The following is a 17979-nucleotide window of genomic DNA, read 5'->3' as shown; positions in this document are numbered from 1 at the left end:
ACAGACAATCAGACTGACCCAGAAACACAGACTCCAAGCCCTTTACACTGCCCTGGGCGCCAGCATGCAAAACACAGAACAGCTGCATAACCTATTTAGTTTTGCAAGTTCGGCAGCAATGTTAAAAGAAGTGTGGTGACACCATGTGTTTCAGAGGAGAACCGCAGTTGTCTATACTTTTCAAAATCAGCAGTGGGGCTTACACATGAACGTGGCTGCAGTTACAGATAATTAGACATTCCAAATTAGAGCGGAAATTGGACATGTTCAGCCTCACTTTGGGCGCCAGATTTATTCATTTTTTATATTTGTTTTTTAATATATGTATTTCTAATATTTTGAATGCTTGTTCAATATTGTTCATTGAACTCAAAAATAGAACTGAAAATAGTCAGGGGTGGGTAAAAATACACTAATATGTATCTGGTTACGAACTACAAAATACCTCTCAAATTTACCAATAAAGTACAATAAAAATGATGGAGGTATAAGTATTACAGATGAAGCACATATACACAAATATATAGTTCAGATTTCCGTTTAGTTTAAATCTTGCCCATCCCTGCCTATAGTCAGTGAGAGACAGACAGAGATGGACATTGATCTACGTTTTTTCTCCTGTCCACAGGAGGGCGGTAAACCCGGGCCGCAGGACATCACGCGGAGCCCACAGAGCCTCAGCGACACTGGCTACTCATCAGATGGGATCTCCAGCTCCCACAGTGAGATCACGGGGCTGATCCAGGAGGAGGGGGTAAAGCTGAGTGAGAGGGGGCTCAGCGAGCGCAGCCCACCCAGCCCCTCCGAAATCACCAAGCTGGAGAGCTCCATGCGGCCGCTGCTGGAGTCCAAGACCTTGGCTGAGCAGGAGCGGGATCGGGGGAAGCACCAGCTTGGCAGTGAGGACACTGACGACCGGAAGCAGCGGCCGCGATCGCTCACAATTGGCCAGGAAGAGGAGGCAGCCGAGGAAGAGAGCCGCCGGATCAGTTCAGCGGAATCCTCAGATGACCTCAGCTGCAGGCTGCGGCATGACTATGTAGAGGACAGCAGTGAAAGTGGCCTCTCCCCACTCCCTTCCAGGCAACGGAAGGGCCAGAGGGACACAACTGATGAGGAGTTTATGCGAAGGCAGATCATGGAGATGAGTGCTGATGAGGATGAGATTGAGGAGGAGGATGAAGGGTATGGCTACACTAAGCCAAGGAAGAGCCACAAGCACAGTACCGATTCTGGGAAAGAGAAGCGCCGCCTCACCCAGCACTCCAATAGCTATGAGGAGGACAGCAAAGCGTCCGCTGACAATGGGCAGGATGGGCTGATGGCAGGAGGCTTGCGCCGTTTCAAGACCATTGAGCTGAACAACTCCAACAGCTACAACCGTGACATAGAGCTAAGTGCTGAAAATGATCTCGCCCTGGACAGGGAGCCGGAGCTTGAGATGGAGAGTCTGACTGGCTCCCCTGATGAGCGGTCAAGGGGGGAGTACTCATCCACCCTTCCAGCCACCACCCCAAGCTACACATCTGGCACCTCCCCTACATCAGTGTCCTCCATGGAGGAGGACAGTGACAGCAGCCCCAGCCGCCGGCAGAGGCTGGAAGAGGCTAAGCAGCAGAGGAAGGCCAGACACCGCTCCCACGGTCCACTACTGCCCACCATTGAGGACTCATCTGAAGAAGATGAGCTGAGGGAGGAGGAGGAGCTGCTGCGTGAACAGGAGAAGATGAGGGAGGTAGAGCAGCAAAGGATACGAAGCACTGCAAGGAAAACCAAGAGGGACAAGGAGGAGCTGAGAGCACAGAGACGAAGGGAGAGATCCAAGACTCCTCCGAGCAATCTTTCCCCCATTGAGGATGCTTCCCCAACAGAAGAGCTGAGGCAGGCAGCTGAAATGGAGGAGCTCCATCGCTCCTCCTGCTCAGAGTACTCCCCCTCTGTTGACTCAGAGGCAGAGGGGTTTGAAATGATGGCCTCAAAGCTGTACAAGTCTGGCAGCGAATACAACCTGCCCACCTTCATGTCTCTTTACTCCCCAACTGAGAAGCCGACCGCCACCTCGCCATCTTCCATCGACAAACCACTGAAGAGTGCCGAGGAGGTCTACGAGGAGATGATGAAGAAAGCAGAGATGCTGCAGAAGCAGCAGGGGCAGGCAAGGCAGGGGAGCACAAAGTCAGGGGAAGTGCGGGGCCTACAGCATCAACAGGCAGCTCAGAAAAAACAGCAGGCTTCCATCCAGGATCCAAGACGGCAGCTGGGCAGTGAGGTGGAGGCAGCCTACCCAGATAAACAGCTCTTAGACACTGGATTTGCTAAGCTGCTGGAGCAGAACAATGCTCTCCTCACACCTGGTACCAGCCCCACACAACTCTCAGCACCGGTTTCCTTTTCTGGACAAGAGAGCGCAGGAAGAGGTGTCCCTGATGTGCGAGTAACTCAGCATTACACAAAAGAAGGACGGAAGGACAGGGTTGGAGGTCAGACCCATAAAGCTGGAGCTGTGAGCCAGGCCTCAGTCAGTCAAACTGCAAACACAAACCAGTCGTCAACGTATGATCGCCAAATAGGAGCTATACCTGCAGGTTCAAACATTTCTAGCAGGATATCAGAGGTCACCCACGCTTACAGTCAAAGAGAACAACCAGGAAGGAGGACTCCTGCTCAACCAACACACAGCACACAGGCCACATCCCCAGATCCAAGTGGTACATCCCTTACCTCCAGAGTCTTTTCTTACTTCAAAAGTTCAAGTCCCCCCCTCTCTCCTTCCACCTCTCCTACACAGAGCCCTACTCACTCTCCATCCAGAATAGGTGCCACTGAGCCCTCTACACAAAGAGCACCCCCTGCTGGTTCGGGTGCTGCCTCCCCAGTATTGGGTCACGGGACACAGATGCCTCATAGAACTGTTTCACCACGCCTCTCCAGGCAACAGTCCTCGCAGGATGCCCCCTTCATGGTGATAACATTAGGGTCTGAGCCCACTAGCCCCAGCAAACCTGTGACTGTAAATTCTGCCACTTCCCCAATCACCTCACCAACAAAGCTGAGCCATCAGCCAGAATTTCAGACCCATGTCCCTGCAACAAGTCCCCCAAGTTCTCCACAACATCAGCTCCCTCATCAGTCTACCCAACATGGCTTGCACAAGGCTCAGCCAACAGAGAGGGTTCACACTAGCACCAGCACCACTAGCTCCTACAGCCGGGGGTCTATGTCCATGGAGAACATTTCCCTCTGCAGGATCTCCACTGTTCCAGGCACCTCCAGGGTAGTAGAACAAGGCCAAATGCTGCCTAGCAGTAACGTAGTTGACCTTCGGACACCTATGAAGCCAGCCCCTATCATCATGACAGAACAGGGTATGGACCTGACATCTTTGGCATCAGAGACTCGTAGATACTCATTAGGAACAGAGGCAAGTCCAAGCCGCCACACAGCAGTTCAGCCCCTCATCATGAACCTGAATGCCCAAGAGCAGTTACACACAGCCTCATCAACGGCAACAACAGTTAGTGTTACAGTGGCAGCTTCCATGTTTATTTCACAGCCGAAGCAGCCGGTGGTCTATGGAGATCCAATGCAGAATCGAGTGGACCTGGGTCAGGGAGTCGGGTCAGCAGTGTGCCTGACACAGACCAGACCACTGGCATCATCTGATCCATTCATTCCAAAGATAGATGCTTGCCTGGAAGATTTGGGAATTCAACAGCAACAGCTACAAAAGCAGCAAAAGAAGCTTCAGCAACAGCAGCAGCAGCTCGAAGAGCAGCTTCAACAACATCAACAAACATCATTTGCCAGGTACAACTTAGCAAACCAAGTGCAACCATTGCTTATGAAGAAAGACTTGCTTGTGAGTCAGACAAGTGGTGCCCAAGCGGTCAATGTCAGTGCAATTCCCAGAACCTCTCCTCTCCCTGCTCAAGTTGGAACCTCTACTGCTCTTCCCCATGAGATCTATGGAGGAGCTCCCCTGGAGCTGAAGAACAAACCCACGGCAATGAATCTGTCCACTGGTAAACCCCATGTCATGGTGGTCCAGCTAGATGCCAGCAACCAGAAGGGTTCTACAGTGACCCAGCTGGTTAAGCCAGAGCAGCCTCCCCCCCAGGAGGTCCTGGACCTCACTGGCCAGATCAAGGCTGAGAATCAGGTGGCATGTTGTGATGTAGTCTACAAGCTTCCCTTTGCCAGCAGCTGCACGGGGCCCTTTGCACAGAAGGCTACAGTACTAGAGAAGAATCAAATAACCGAACAATCTCAAACCACCCACCTACCTTCAGGTTCTCAGTTTACGGGAAGCCGGACAAATGAGCCTAGCCTTGACAACTTTGGATATCAGGAGCATGGAGCAGGCACCCAAGGAGGGACAGAAGAGTGTAGGGCCTTCTCCTCACCCGCCTTAGGAAGATTGCAGCCATCCATGTCAGACACTAATCTGGCTGACGCTGGGCTGCAGAGTGAATCTGGGGATCTAGCAATGGACCTGAGCACCATAAAGCAAGCCTGTGAGGGGGGGTACCTGGGTATGGGAATGCAGTATGGATCCTACACAGATCTTCGCCACCAGGGGGACATCATGGCACAGCCTATGCCACTGCGACGGTATGGCTCCATGTCAAATATTAACACAGATCTGGGCTACTCCCGAGATCTCTCCAGCTTCCAGGAGTCCAACCTAGCACAATATAGTGCCACCACTGCCAGAGAAATCAGTCGAATGTGCGCAGCTCTCAACTCAATGGACCAATTTGGGGGACGATACAGCAATCCCCCTGAACTACTGCAGTACAGCTCCGGAAGGGGTACCAGTCCAGCTAGTAGGCTGAACTTGCAGCACAGCTTAGCGTCAATGAGGGCCAACCTCATGATGGGTCCTGATGTCAGGCAGCCTGCACATGTGCAAGCATATGCTAACCTGATCAATGCTCGACAAGCAAGCCTACGTGCACTCTATCCCTCTGCCGTAAGAGCAGCCGATGGAATGATCTACTCAACTATCAACACCCCAATTGCCTCCACCCTGCCAATCACCACACAGCCTGCCTCTGTCTTGCGGCCCATGCTCAGGGGAGTTTACAGACCTTATCCCACAGGTGGTATGACTGCTGTACCCTTGGCTAGCCTCACCAGGTTGCCTCTTGTAACTCCAAGGATGCCTCTGTCCCCACAAGGACCTCTCCGTTACCCACCTCCTAACCGGTTCTCTGCAGCCCATATTTCTGCTCCTACAAGTGCTCCGGCTACCACCACAGCCCTGGATACTCCTGTCTACCTTGGGAAACCTTCAGCAGCCCCCACAGTACCGATCAGTGTACACTCAACTACAACTATTCTAACTGGGTCTACTGGCCACTTAGGAGTTAATGCTGTACCAACTGCTGGCATCCATACAACAGCAATGCCCGTCCCACCATCTGTTGCAGCACCTGCAAACCAACAACACCTTCCAATGCAAGCAGTACCAATGCAGCAGCCCCATACCCAAACTCCAATTCAACCTCATACTACTCCTCAAATACAACCCCAAATGGCACCACCTCAACTGCAGACTCAAGTACATCCCCAAATTCAGCCTCAAATGCAGCCCCAAACCCAGATACAAATGCAATCACAAAGTCAGCCACAAATGCAACCTCAGACACAGGCTGAAATGCAGCTGCAGACCCAGTCACAAACTCTCCAACAAGCACAGATTCCGGCTCAGCCCCAAACGCAATCACAGGCACAGTCAGCACCAGAAGCTCTGGCGACCTCTGCAGCTTGCACCACCACCACTGGCAGCAGCATCAAAACAGAGAAGGAGATGGAAGAGGAGCGATTCCGGCAGCAACAGGAGCAGCTCCTGCAGCTGGAGCGGGAACGTGTGGAACTGGAGAAGCTGCGTCAGCTGCGCCTGCAGGAAGAGCTAGAGAGAGATCGTCTGGAGTTGCAGCGACATAGAGAGAAGGAACAAATGCTGGTGCAGCGGGAAATACAAGAGCTGCAGACTATTAAGCAGCATGTCCTGCAGCAGCAGCAGGTTGAGAGGGAGACACAGCTGGTCATGCAGAGGGAGCAGTTAGCCCAACAGAAAGCGCAGCTGGACCAAATTCAGTCATTGCAGCAACAGCTGCAGCAGCAGCTGGAAGAGCAGAAAAGGCAGAAAACAGCTGCCGCAGAAGCAGCAGCTGCAGCTGCTGTAGCTGAAGCAGCTGCTGCATCTGCAGCTGCAGCTGCATCCACGTCTGCACAGGGTGCCGTACAAGGTGCCATGCAGGGTATTACCGTGGTTGGGGGAGCTGCTCCTCAGGGATTCTCTATCATCTGTGACCAGAGTGGCAGAGTAATTCAGCAAGACATACCACCTGAGCTTCAAAGGACCATGAGCCAGAATGGACAGTTCTGGCAACCTTACATGGAAGGGCATGTTGTCCAGGGAGTGGTGACCTCACGGACTTTGCCCAACTCTGCTTCAGAGATGTCCCTTAGGAGTAGCGAGGATTCTTTGGAGACACGGGCAATGAAAAAGCGCAACTCCATGCCACGCCTGAGGGATGGGGCAAGGCCAGAGGGGGAGGATGGCCTTCCCACAGTGAAAAGGATCGCTGATAGCAGTGTGCAGACTGATGATGAGGATGGGGAGGAGAGGTTCCTGCTGTCCAGGCGAAGGAGGACCAGGCGTATTGCTGATTGCAGTGTCCAGACGGATGACGAGGACCAGGCCGAGTGGGAGCAGCCAGTCCGTCGGCGACGGTCCCGTTTCTCTAAACACTCTGAATCAAGTGCTGACACCAAGGCTGAGGCACCTAAGGTCTCCTCCTCCAGCATTGCCATCCAGACCACTACTGACTCCTCCTGTCAGACTGAGCCTGACCAGTTGGGAAGGGTGTCCCCAGCAATCCACATCACCACCTCAGAGCCCAAGGTTGAGGTGCTGCACTACATCTCGGCCCCAGAGAGGACCCAGAAAGGGGAGAGCCTGGCTTGCCAGACAGAGCCTGAGCCCCAGTCCCAGGGAGTGGTGGCGCCCCAGCTGAGTGTGCCCACCACCATCAGCCCATACTCCACCAGTATGCAGCTTGTTGGCTCTGGAGTGGTGGATCCTCTCAGCCCACGGCAGCAGGGTGTGGCTAAGTTTGAGAGGAGGAAGCCTGACCCGCTGGAGATTGGCTACCAAACACAGATGCACAGTGACTCCCTTTCAAACCTGGCCCGCCAGCCTCCTAAATCACCCCAGGTTCTGTACTCCCCTGTCTCCCCATTGTCCCCCCATCGAATGCTGGAGACCTCATTCTCCTCCAGCGAGAGACTCAACAAGGCACACGTCACCCCACAGAAACACTTTACTGCTGAGTCACCCCAACGTCACCAAACACTGCCTCGCCCAATCAAGAGTGTTCAGCGGTCCATGTCTGACCCCAAACCACTGAGCCCCACTTCGGATGACTCGCCACGGGCCAGGTTCTCCTTGTATCAACAGCAGGCTCTCCAGAACAGCCAGGTGCGTAACAGTTAACTTCTGACAGACACATTTTTATCTTCATATGTGATTATTTTCTGAATAACTTGTGTGAAAGGCTTCAGATGGTAAAATACAATTCAAGCAAAAAAAAAATTAATTGACAATACATTTATTTTAAGTATTAATTATAACAGTCTTCATACATACAGTAGAACCTCTGGGATATGAAGACCTTGAAAATGGAGATTGTTCAGAAATGTGGTAATAAGAGCACTTGTAATACACAACTCCAGCATAACGACCGGAGTTGTAAAAATGAGCCTGAAATATATGAAGAAAAAAAAACATTCAGAGATATAGACTAAACCTTAGGCTTACCAAAATCAACCATTTGGAATATCACTAAGAAAAAAATAGAGCACTGGTCAGCTCAGTGAACACAAAGGGCCTGGTAGGATAAGGAAGAACTCTATAGTTTAGCACTGAAGAAAGTCTTTGACTGTTTTTTTATATTGTTTAATAAAAGCTGATAATCTGAACTTCTACCACATATGAATTGTTTGAATGCAAATCTAAAATTATGAAGTACAGAGCAAGAAACAATATGGCTTTGTCCCAAAAATTATTGAGCTCACTGTATATTCTAGTATTACTTTCAATGAGCGAGTGAAGCGATAGTGGTGGCACACAGGGTGGGTTTGCGTAATGATGTTTTTGTGTTCTTTAGCTGATGGCACTGCAGCAGCAGCAGCAGAACGCACTGATGCGTAAGGTGAAGCGGACCCTGCCCAGCCCACCTCCGGAGGAAACCCCACTCCCCATCGTCACCCCTGCCCTCCCCCATATGTATGCTTCTCCCTCCTCCCTAGCCCAGCGTGGGCTGCCTCGGCCATCTATCGCCATTACCAAAGCAGGGCTCCTGAATGAGCTGAAGGCTGTGGAGCAGGAGTCCACCAAGCTCCGCAAGCAGCAGGCTGAGCTGGAGGAGGAGGAGAAAGAGATTGATGCCAAGCTACGTTACCTGGAGTTAGGTATCACCCAGCGCAAGGAGCGAGAGAAGCGGGAACTGGCCTACTTGCGCTCAGTTGGGGATGGCCGTGACTATGCATCTGACAGCGAGCTCAACAATGTGCGCATGGCCTCCACATCAGCCTTTGATGGTAATGGCCTTCTGGGCAAGCAAAGTGGTGGTGCTCCTCTCAGCCAGTTCGCCTCTGATCAACTGGCCTCCAATCAGTACACACTCGCTTCTTCTTTCCTGACTTATCAGTATCCGCAGAGTCAGTCAGTTCCACCCCCACCCCAGCCTAGTCCTGCCTACCAGCAGATAGGCTTCCAACCCCCGCAGTACCCCACCATCTCCCAGTCTCAACCTCAGCCTGGAACTTGTCAGCCCCACCCATCTCCCCCAACCCTCCACCCTCAGGGGACATACCCCTCCCAAGGCTACCCCCAGAGCCAGCTCTCCTATCAGACTGAACTGGGACACCCTAGCCTGCCTGGATTCCAGCCCCCAACAGGCACTCCTCCATACCCAAGCCAGACCTCCTACCAGTCGAGCCAGAGCCTGGCATTCCAGCCACAGGCTGAGGTCCTCTCAATTCACCAGAAACCCCGGCAGACCTCCTTAGCTGACCTGGAGCAGAAGATTCCCACCAACTATGAGGTCATCAGCAACCCCACTGTGGTGGTCACCACATCAGCTCAGGACAGCGCCTTTACTAGCCCTTACACCTCCACCACAATGGCTAACATGTATGGGCAGTATCGGCCCCCTGAGCAGACCATGTCAGACCGAATCCGCTCTGCAGACAGCCCCACCTCTGCCTACACCTCAGAGGGCCTTTACTCCAACTTGGAGCAGAACATCCCTCGTAACTATGTCATGATCGATGACATCAGTGAGCTGACTAAGGAGAGCATGGGACCAGGCCCAGACATGCACAGTCGGACCGACATCCATGGGCAGCCGCCAAACGGGCGTTATGGAAGCGAGAATGGCCCTACCCGAGCCATGCCCTATGGAGACGAGCCAGAGTACCCATATGGTAGTGGCAAGACCACCTCTGCATACCACCAACAAGGAGCAGACCCTCATGGTCGGAGTGGGGGATCCTCGTATTACTACGATGACTACAGCAAGCACTCCTCATCACGAGGGGGAGCTGGCGTCCAGAAGCATTCCTCCAAGAGCCTCGCACCAGCTGTAGTGTCATCCTCCAAGCGCAGCAAACACAGGAAGCAGGGCATGGAGCAGAAGATCTCCAAGTTCTCCCCCATTGAAGAGGCCAGGGACGTAGAGTCTGACTTAGCCTCCTATACCATCACCACGCCATCTGGCGGGAGTTGCACCGTGGTATCCCGGGCCAAGAAGCTTGGGGATGAAATCACACACGGGCTGAAGAAAAATGTGTACGATCAGCAACGGTATTATGGGTCGTCAAGTCGGGAGGCCTTGGAGGAGGAGGACCGTATGTACGGCTCTGGCAGGTCCCGCTCAACTGGTTATGGGATGGACAAGATCTCTTCCCGGGACTCTGGCTACCGGAGCAAGTCATATGAGCGGGACACGGTGGAGCGAGCCCAGAGGGGCAGCCACGTGCGAGGCCGTTCCTCGATCCGGCCCCAGCACTCAGAAGAGGAGAGCCCGCTTAGTCCTGTAGGAAAACCTATGGGTGTTGGGCGGGGTCCTGCAGCGGTTGATCCACATGACAGCCGCAATCAGTATGGCTCTAGCCACTCCCTGCCTGATGTGGACCACCACACAAAGGATGTACCCAGAAGTCACGTTTATAAACCAGACGACCCATACCTGGTGGATGATATGCATTGTGCTGTGTCTGACAGCGAAGGTAACTGGTGCTGAATGCCAAAATTTGCCTGAACTTTAAATGTACCCTCCATTTCTTGAAAACAAACTGCATGCCATTGTTTCATCTCATCTAAAAGGATAAAATATGTTGTCTTTGAAGGGACTGTAAATAAATGTGGCTGTTGTGAGCTGTGGGGTTGAAACCGCATGTGCCTGCATTTTTCAGTGTTACTGCATGTTATGGTGTGCATTTCTATTTGATACTGTGTTGTGGACATCTTCATTTTTTAACATTTTTTACTTCATTATCTTTTTGGACCTGTGGCTTTTTTTTTTTTTTTTTTTGGTTTTTACACGTGTGTTCATGTGTGTCCAAAAGGCCTTGTGCCCTGCCTGCCATAAACCTCAGCCTGTTTGATTTTTCTCTGCATGGCTTCAGTCACTGTGCATGCCTTTCTCCCTGGTTCTCTTATGGCGATTTGACGGTAAACTGTTTTGGTTTCCCAAAGCCTATCATTTGGGACAGGAGGAGACAGACTGGTTTGAAAAGCCCCGTGAAGCCCGCTCTGATAGGTCCAGGCATGGTGGCAGCGGTGGTGGTCATTCTTCATCTGGAAGGCGAAGCCATGTGAAACACACCTACCATGACTATGACGAGCCGCCAGAGGAGGATCTCTGGCCACAGGAGGACTATGGCACCCCACGTCACTCCTCCTCACGGGAGCACAGGCACCATGGCAGCAGCGGCAGCTCAGGGGGGCGCCACTCCTCATCCCGCCACTCCTCTGAGGACCCTCGCGCCTCCCGCTCCACCCGGGGCCATGCCAAGGACTCGTCAGGCCGCCCTGAATCCCGGGGCACCTCATCCACCGCGCATAAGAGGGGGTCATCCTCGCAGGGTCATCACGGCAGCTCAGATTACTCCCGAGACCCCGCTGGGCACCCGCACAGGCCGCAGAAACAGCAGCCACCCTCCGGCCGCAGGCAGGATGCATCCCGGCAGCCGCAGCAGCAACAGCTGCAGCAGCGCTCCTCTGGAGGCCCAGCTTCTGGGAGGCAATCTGGCACGCAGCAGCAGGAGCAACAGCAGCCACAGGGGCAACAACAGGGGCAACAACCTGAGCAACAACTGGGGCAACCGCAGGGGCAGCAGCTAACTGCGGCAGCTCAGCCTGCACCCACCACAGGGCCAATGCAGCAGCAGCAGCAGCAGCAGCAGCAGCAGCAGCAACCACCACCGCAGCAGCAGCAGCAGCAACCACCGCAGCAGCAGCAGGCTAAGCCTGGACAGACCCAGGCCCCGCCCCCAGCTCGACAGTCACAGGCAGGCCCCCAAGCTGGCCTTCAGCCCACTACTGTGGTGAGTGCAACCAGACGTGCCTGTGTAATGAGCTCAAGCACAATATGCCCCTTTATTGAGTTTCACACAGCTGCACTTAAAGTGAGCTTCAGCACAAGCTGCCCTTTTCATGAAATTCAGGAGAGCATGCTGCTTTAATGGTCTTCATTCAGCATGACTGTACATTTAATGAGTTTCAGTAAAATTTCCCCTCCCTGCATGCTTCATTCCAAGATACAGTAAGAAGCAATGACTTTTATGATAAATAGGCTGAGCTTTCAGGATTTTCTCTGAACAGGCAAAGACCGAGACTGCTGCTGATGCTTCTAAGCTTCAAGGGATGAAGCCAGGACTCACACAGGCCGCTAAGCCCCCCCAGGTTCCCCTGACAGGGATAGGTGAGCGGGCCGTCTCATACCATCACATTGGCTACACTGCAGAGACAAAGAGTTCTGTCTGAAATATTGTCTGTGTATGGGCATGAATATGTGCATGCACATGATTGTATGTGTGTGTGTGTGTGTGTGCGTGTGTATGTATGAGTTTGACAAAACACATAAGCTTGTTTTCGTGCATAGCTCATGGTAATGTGTGGACTGATGAAACTAGTTTGTATGCTGAATAGATTTAACTTGATAAAACTGGTTTATATAGGGCAGTGCAGGGGATGTGTGATGCTGAATGAATCAGACTTGTTTGAACTGCATATTGAAAGGCACATGTAGTGCTGAATAGATGAATAGAAAGGGTTAATCTGGTTTATACTGGATGTTGAATTGCAGTATTCAGGCCTCAATTGCACTATCTATCCCCACAGGGTCGAAAGCAGCCCCCAGACCAGGGGGGATAGGCAGTGCTGCAGCGGGACAGCCTGGAGCCGAAGGCGACAGTGTCCTCTCAAAAATCTTACCTGGGGGTGCAGCCGAGCAGGCAGGGAAGCTGGGAGATGGTATGTGCAGCGGGGTGGGGTGGGGGTGGCGCAGACCCAGATACCAGTAGAGGGGGAATACTCTGTAGTGTTTTTTTGGATGTACAGAACCTGATGGATGCTGCCAGACATGTCCAGAACAAAACACTCCTGAGTTTTTTCCTTTCAAGAAATGATGTCTGGCTTTGAATACCATATGTTATGCCTAGCTGCTTTTGACTTGGACAGTAAATTTCTCTGCGTAAATGTATTTTTTAAAACTATATTAATCCCAGTGATGAAAATCTGCAGATGAAACCTGGGACCTGTGATTGCCGAAATGCTTCACTCAGATGCATTGTGATTCTCATACTCTCATTATCTCTCTCTTCCCCTCCCTGCTTCTCTTTTTGCTTCTCACTCCAGCTGTCTCAGCTTTGGGCAAGAAGTTCACCTCTTTTTGGTGAACAGTAGGGCAGAGGGTAAGTGTCCTTCCTCTGTTTGCCTACATTTGAGTTTGCCATTCGGGGAGTGCTAGGCCCCACTTTGGTCGGATAGTTTTCCTGATACTAAATGGGAACTTTTCTCTCTTTCAGGGTCTGTACAGTGAACATAGAGACCAATCTTGAGGCTTCGTACTGGAAAAACCTACAAACTCAGAACCCTGAATTTCCGTCCCATCCATCCGAACCCCAAACCCTTTATCCCCACAAACCCCCACAGGCTATTCAAACGGACCACCCCCAACCACACATTTCACCAGAGAGAGAGAGAGGGAGAGCAGAGGTCAAAGAGCAGTGAGTACTGAGTTCCTGTCTTTTTCATACAAATGGGTCAGAATTGCTGAAATGGGCAGATTTTGTTACTTTTTGAATGCTCCATCTATTGAACAGGTGGTTAGCTTTGAATGGTTTGCTACCTTTAGCAATGTTCCTCAGGAGTTGTTTTGTGGGCATGGCATAGGGGAGATAATGTTGGCTTTGCAAGATTGATGGTGGTCACAGGATAAATATTGCACACAATCACCCTAGCAGTTGTCATACCTGCAAAATAAATGCTCTTAAAGTGCTCTTAAATATGCTCAAGTTACCAAGAATTTGCATACCAGTGCTGCCAGAATTGACAGTTCTCTGTAGGAGTAACATCCTACCACGGCATCATCTTTAAATGTTAAACTCCAACACAGATTTTTACAATAGTCATTGTGAAGAATTCAAGGAAAAACTTACTGCTTTTGGAGTTGAAACTTTAAACAAAGCACCAAGAAGGAGCTGTTGTCAAACATATGCTACAGTACATCTAAATTAGTGAACACTGCATGTATTTTCAGGAGTGGGCCACAGGAACCTAACCTATCCTGTTGCATGTTCCCTACAGTCCAGCCAATCAGGAGCACAGATTCCAAGATGTGTGAGAAAACATCATGGCTTCCTCCAGCAGGCAGTAAGTTTAAGCTCACATTCACTGATGCAAGGGGGTGTGGTGGTAAGGTCACACTGGGGCAAGTTCATGAGCTGGATCTGCTTGAAAAGTCAGCTATTGAAATGCTTATTGCTGCTGATGGGTAATTCTTATGAAATTGTGGGTGCTGGGGGCAAAGGGGTCCTGAATGGACAAACACTACCACACTTTTCTGTCAGTTCATTTTGTGTTAAGAGGTGTATGTAACAAATGTTAGACCTTTTTTTTTTTTTTTTTAAAGCTGAATTTTTTTTTCCTGCCTAGAGAGACCCATCTCAGAACCTCCTGTTGTTGTAATGAATATGCACAAGCACCCAAGATTGAAAAATATATTTTTATTTTGAAATATTGATTTGAAGCAGGGACTTCAGGCATGTTTATTGAATTTAAGATCAGAGGGTGCAATCACACACACAAAAGAGTCTGATGGCTGTATAGTGGTGTTGAATGGAGCAGTCGAATGCATAATGATCCCAAGGTGGCTGAGATAAAAGGTGCTATATAAAAGCAATATTTCTAGTGAGCTCCATGATGTTTGGGACAAAGACATATTTTCCTTGATTTGGCTCTGTACTCCCCAATTATAGATTTGCAATCAAACAATTCACATGTGGTTAAAGTGCACATTGATCATAACTCTGATACATCACTCTGACACAAGTTAATCTTGGTCTCATCTGTCTGCTAGACCTTTTTTTTAACCTGCACTAAGGAAGCAACTGAAAACACCTAACTAATCAGAAACACCTGTGAAGCCAGCTGTCCAAAACATTTTGGTGCCCTGAAATAGGGGGACTATATTATACAGAGTGCTATAATTTCTACATGATGAAATCAAAATGTATAAAAATACTCTTTAATAAAAGCTGAGAATCTTCATGTTAACCACATGTTTATTGTTTAATTACAAATCTAAAAATATGTCTGTGTCCCAAACATTATGGAGCTCACTGTATATATGCAATCTATCATCAGTGAACGCTGGAAGTGTGTTTTGCTCCAGCATGCAAAGCAAGTTAAAACACTATAATAATGATATAGATAGTAATATCATCATCTTTATAAAGTTTAGAATATTGTGACCAAATCCATTTCTAAATAAAAACATAAAGTAAAAATGAGAGCGGTGAAGGAAATATGCTAGCTATATTGTTTTTTTTTTTTGTATTATTGGCTGAATAATCTTATCTGACCATCAATAACGCAGGAGCTGCCTAATAACTTAATACATACAATTCATTTTGAAATGTCAAACACTGTAGGTTATATATGCAACACCATTTATACTCATGATGGAAGTTTCCAGAAAAGCACCCAATCTCCAGTAGTACGCATGCAGCGTTGTCAACAGTAGTCTGCATGCTGGTTAATATATTAATATATATGAATATTATGAAAATATAGTATAATCATTCCAGTTGACAGAATGAGTATGTGTTAAAAACAAGAGTTTGTTTAAACAAAGTAATGCTGTAATAAATAAATTCGTTTTTGGGGAACCATGGCTTCTGAAATGTCCCGATTGTGTCATATGCACCAAACCAGGTTCAGTGCGTAAGCTGGGTGTCGGATGTGCTGCACGCTCCTGTTCATCCTCCCTCCCTCCCAGATTCCATCACTGTGGTGCTGGAAAAGATGAAAGGCGAAAGGTTAAATGTTAAATCTCATGTCACATGACTGCTGTACTTGTCATTATGCCGGCAGGCCAAAATAGCCCTTCACTCTGAGGCTAAGTGGGTCAGTAAGAGTTTATTCTCCGTAAATGGAGCAGGAAGTGTTAGCATTAATACCTTGACGTACCTTCACACCTGTGCACATGCACACCTGCAAAACTGCGAACTTGGCCTAAATTCAGTTCAGCGCCATACACTTCCACCTGCTTTTGACTCCAGTCCTGGAGTGTCTGCTAGTTTTTGGTATGCTTCAGCACGTGTGTGATTCATTTGGGTGAATGATTTGCTGCAGTCCTTGTGCCTTGTTTGCAAGGCCTGAACCGGCTGCTGATTTAAACGAAGACAAAAAATCTGCAGGCACTGCATCCCTCCCGAACTGGAGATTGATGCCTCTTCTGTAGTGTTTAAAGACTGCATGACTGCATGCTATATACTGCACGTAAAAGGCCTATGCCTGTGTCACAGGTCCTAGGCTGTGAGCTCATAAACAGAGAGTTCCTGTGCAACAGGTGTCACAATGAGGCAGGCGATAAGTGCTTCTTTCAGGGCAGCTTCACTCAGCGGAATGAGGAAGCAATGAGAGTCTGTTAGCAAGGAGAGCCTATGGGAGAAGCACGTGCCACTCTGCCTTCTGCTAGCAAGACATGTACATGGGGGGGGTCCTTGTTTGTTCATAAGGGGCAATACATAACCATTACAGCTCATTAATATATTTAGCTCACAGAAACAGATATTAAAAATACACATTAGACAAAATTACATACAAATGTGACCGTACATTTTGCGTGTCACACCTGCATAATCTTTGCTTCCTATAAAATTCATATGTCTACAAGCTCCTTACTGTGTGCAAAAGCCACACCCCTGAATTCTCTTTATGCAAGTCAGATGCCTGCATTCTTTATTACATGCAAAGGTCATGTGCCTGCACTTTCTTTATTGTATGTAACATGAACATGCCTACACGGTCTTCACTGTGTGTAACAATATATCTGCATTATTTACTGTGTATAAGTCACGCTTGCATTGTCTTTACTGTGTATAAATCCACATGCCTGAATTCTCTACTACGTGTAAATCCATGTGTTTGTATTCTCTTTACCGCTTGTAAGTGTTGTACGCCTGCGTGCTCTTTGCTGCATATGAACCCAGCCTAGATCCTCATAAGGGATATAAATACCCCCATTCAGGGCTCTCTGGTAGTGCGGATTAAATGAAATCCAATCAGGGTTGTGCTATGGAGGGGCGTGGCTTCTGTAGATCAATGAGATTAGTTTACACACACGCTGAACTCACACACACATGTATGCACACTTGAACACACACCACTGCAAAGCACTTTCACACACTTGCGCACACATGCACACAGACATCCACTGCACTCAGATTCACACAATCACACACTGCATTGCACACACTCAAATGCACTCATGCATATATACACAGTTGTGCACATGCAAATGTTCACACACGGATACACATGCTCGCTCATTCACGCATACACACGCATGCACGCACACACATGCACGCAGTCTGTGAAAGGGGGGATGCATTGCTGTGAAAGAAAAGGAAGGTTGTATTACACCCAGGTTGCTATGGTAACCCTTGAATAACCATTCACCATTTTGGCGTTTACGGCGGAATTTCCATTCGAGAAATTGTTGAAAATGAAAATTTGTGATTACATAACAGAAATCCAGTGTTCCTTTGACTCATTCTACTCTACTGCCCTCTAGTGTCCACATGCAGTGCTGCATTGGGACTGCACATTCTTGCTCAAGCAATGGTTAAGCATTGGGTAAAGCTAGAGTTTTGTGTTGTGGTTTACACCATTATTTAACATCAGAATGTGCTTAGTAGAAACAATTCCTGTGAAGCTTTGTGTGTGTGTGTGTGTGTGTGTGTTTATATATACAGTGGAGTCCATGAGTATTTAGACAGAGACACTATTTTTATTGTTTTGGCTCTGTACTGTCGCACATTTGATTTGAAAATATGAGGTTACAGTGCAGACTGTTCAATTTAATTTAAGGGTGTTTACATCCATATCCAGTTATCCTTGTAGGAATTCCAGCGCTTTTTATACATAGTCCCCCCATTTTAGGGGATCAAAAGTAATTGGACAAATTACCATAATCTTACCATATTTAGTACTTGGTTTCCAATGGTTGCGTTGGATGTCTGCCTGAAGTCTGTGACCCATGGACATCACCAGATGCTGGGTATCTTCCCTGGTGATGTTCTGCCAGGCCTGTACTGCAGCCATCTTTAGTTCCTGTTTGTTTCGGGGGATTTTTGACTTCAGTCTTGTCTTTAGCAAATGAAGCCCATATTCAA

General features: G+C 49.1%; 1 protein-coding gene across 1 annotated transcript in view; it reads left to right on the top strand.

Moving 5' to 3' along the window:
• bsnb (bassoon (presynaptic cytomatrix protein) b) overlaps positions 1-17979 on the top strand; it is a 58411-nt gene that overhangs the window by 37860 nt on the left and 2572 nt on the right. The window contains exons 6-13 of the mRNA XM_035387654.1: positions 629-7489; positions 8178-10302; positions 10772-11622; positions 11900-11999; positions 12419-12550; positions 12935-12990; positions 13105-13305; positions 13886-13951. Of these exons, the coding sequence (XP_035243545.1) occupies positions 629-7489; positions 8178-10302; positions 10772-11622; positions 11900-11999; positions 12419-12550; positions 12935-12975 (10110 nt within the window). The 3' untranslated portion in view covers positions 12976-12990; positions 13105-13305; positions 13886-13951. The remainder of the gene's footprint in view (positions 1-628; positions 7490-8177; positions 10303-10771; positions 11623-11899; positions 12000-12418; positions 12551-12934; positions 12991-13104; positions 13306-13885; positions 13952-17979) is intronic.

The sequence above is a fragment of the Anguilla anguilla genome, chromosome 13 (genome assembly GCF_013347855.1).
Source record: "Anguilla anguilla isolate fAngAng1 chromosome 13, fAngAng1.pri, whole genome shotgun sequence".
Classification (NCBI taxonomy): Eukaryota; Metazoa; Chordata; class Actinopteri; order Anguilliformes; family Anguillidae; genus Anguilla; species Anguilla anguilla.
The sequence above is the reverse complement of the archived record's forward strand: the minus strand, read 5'-3'. Positions and strand labels throughout refer to the sequence as shown.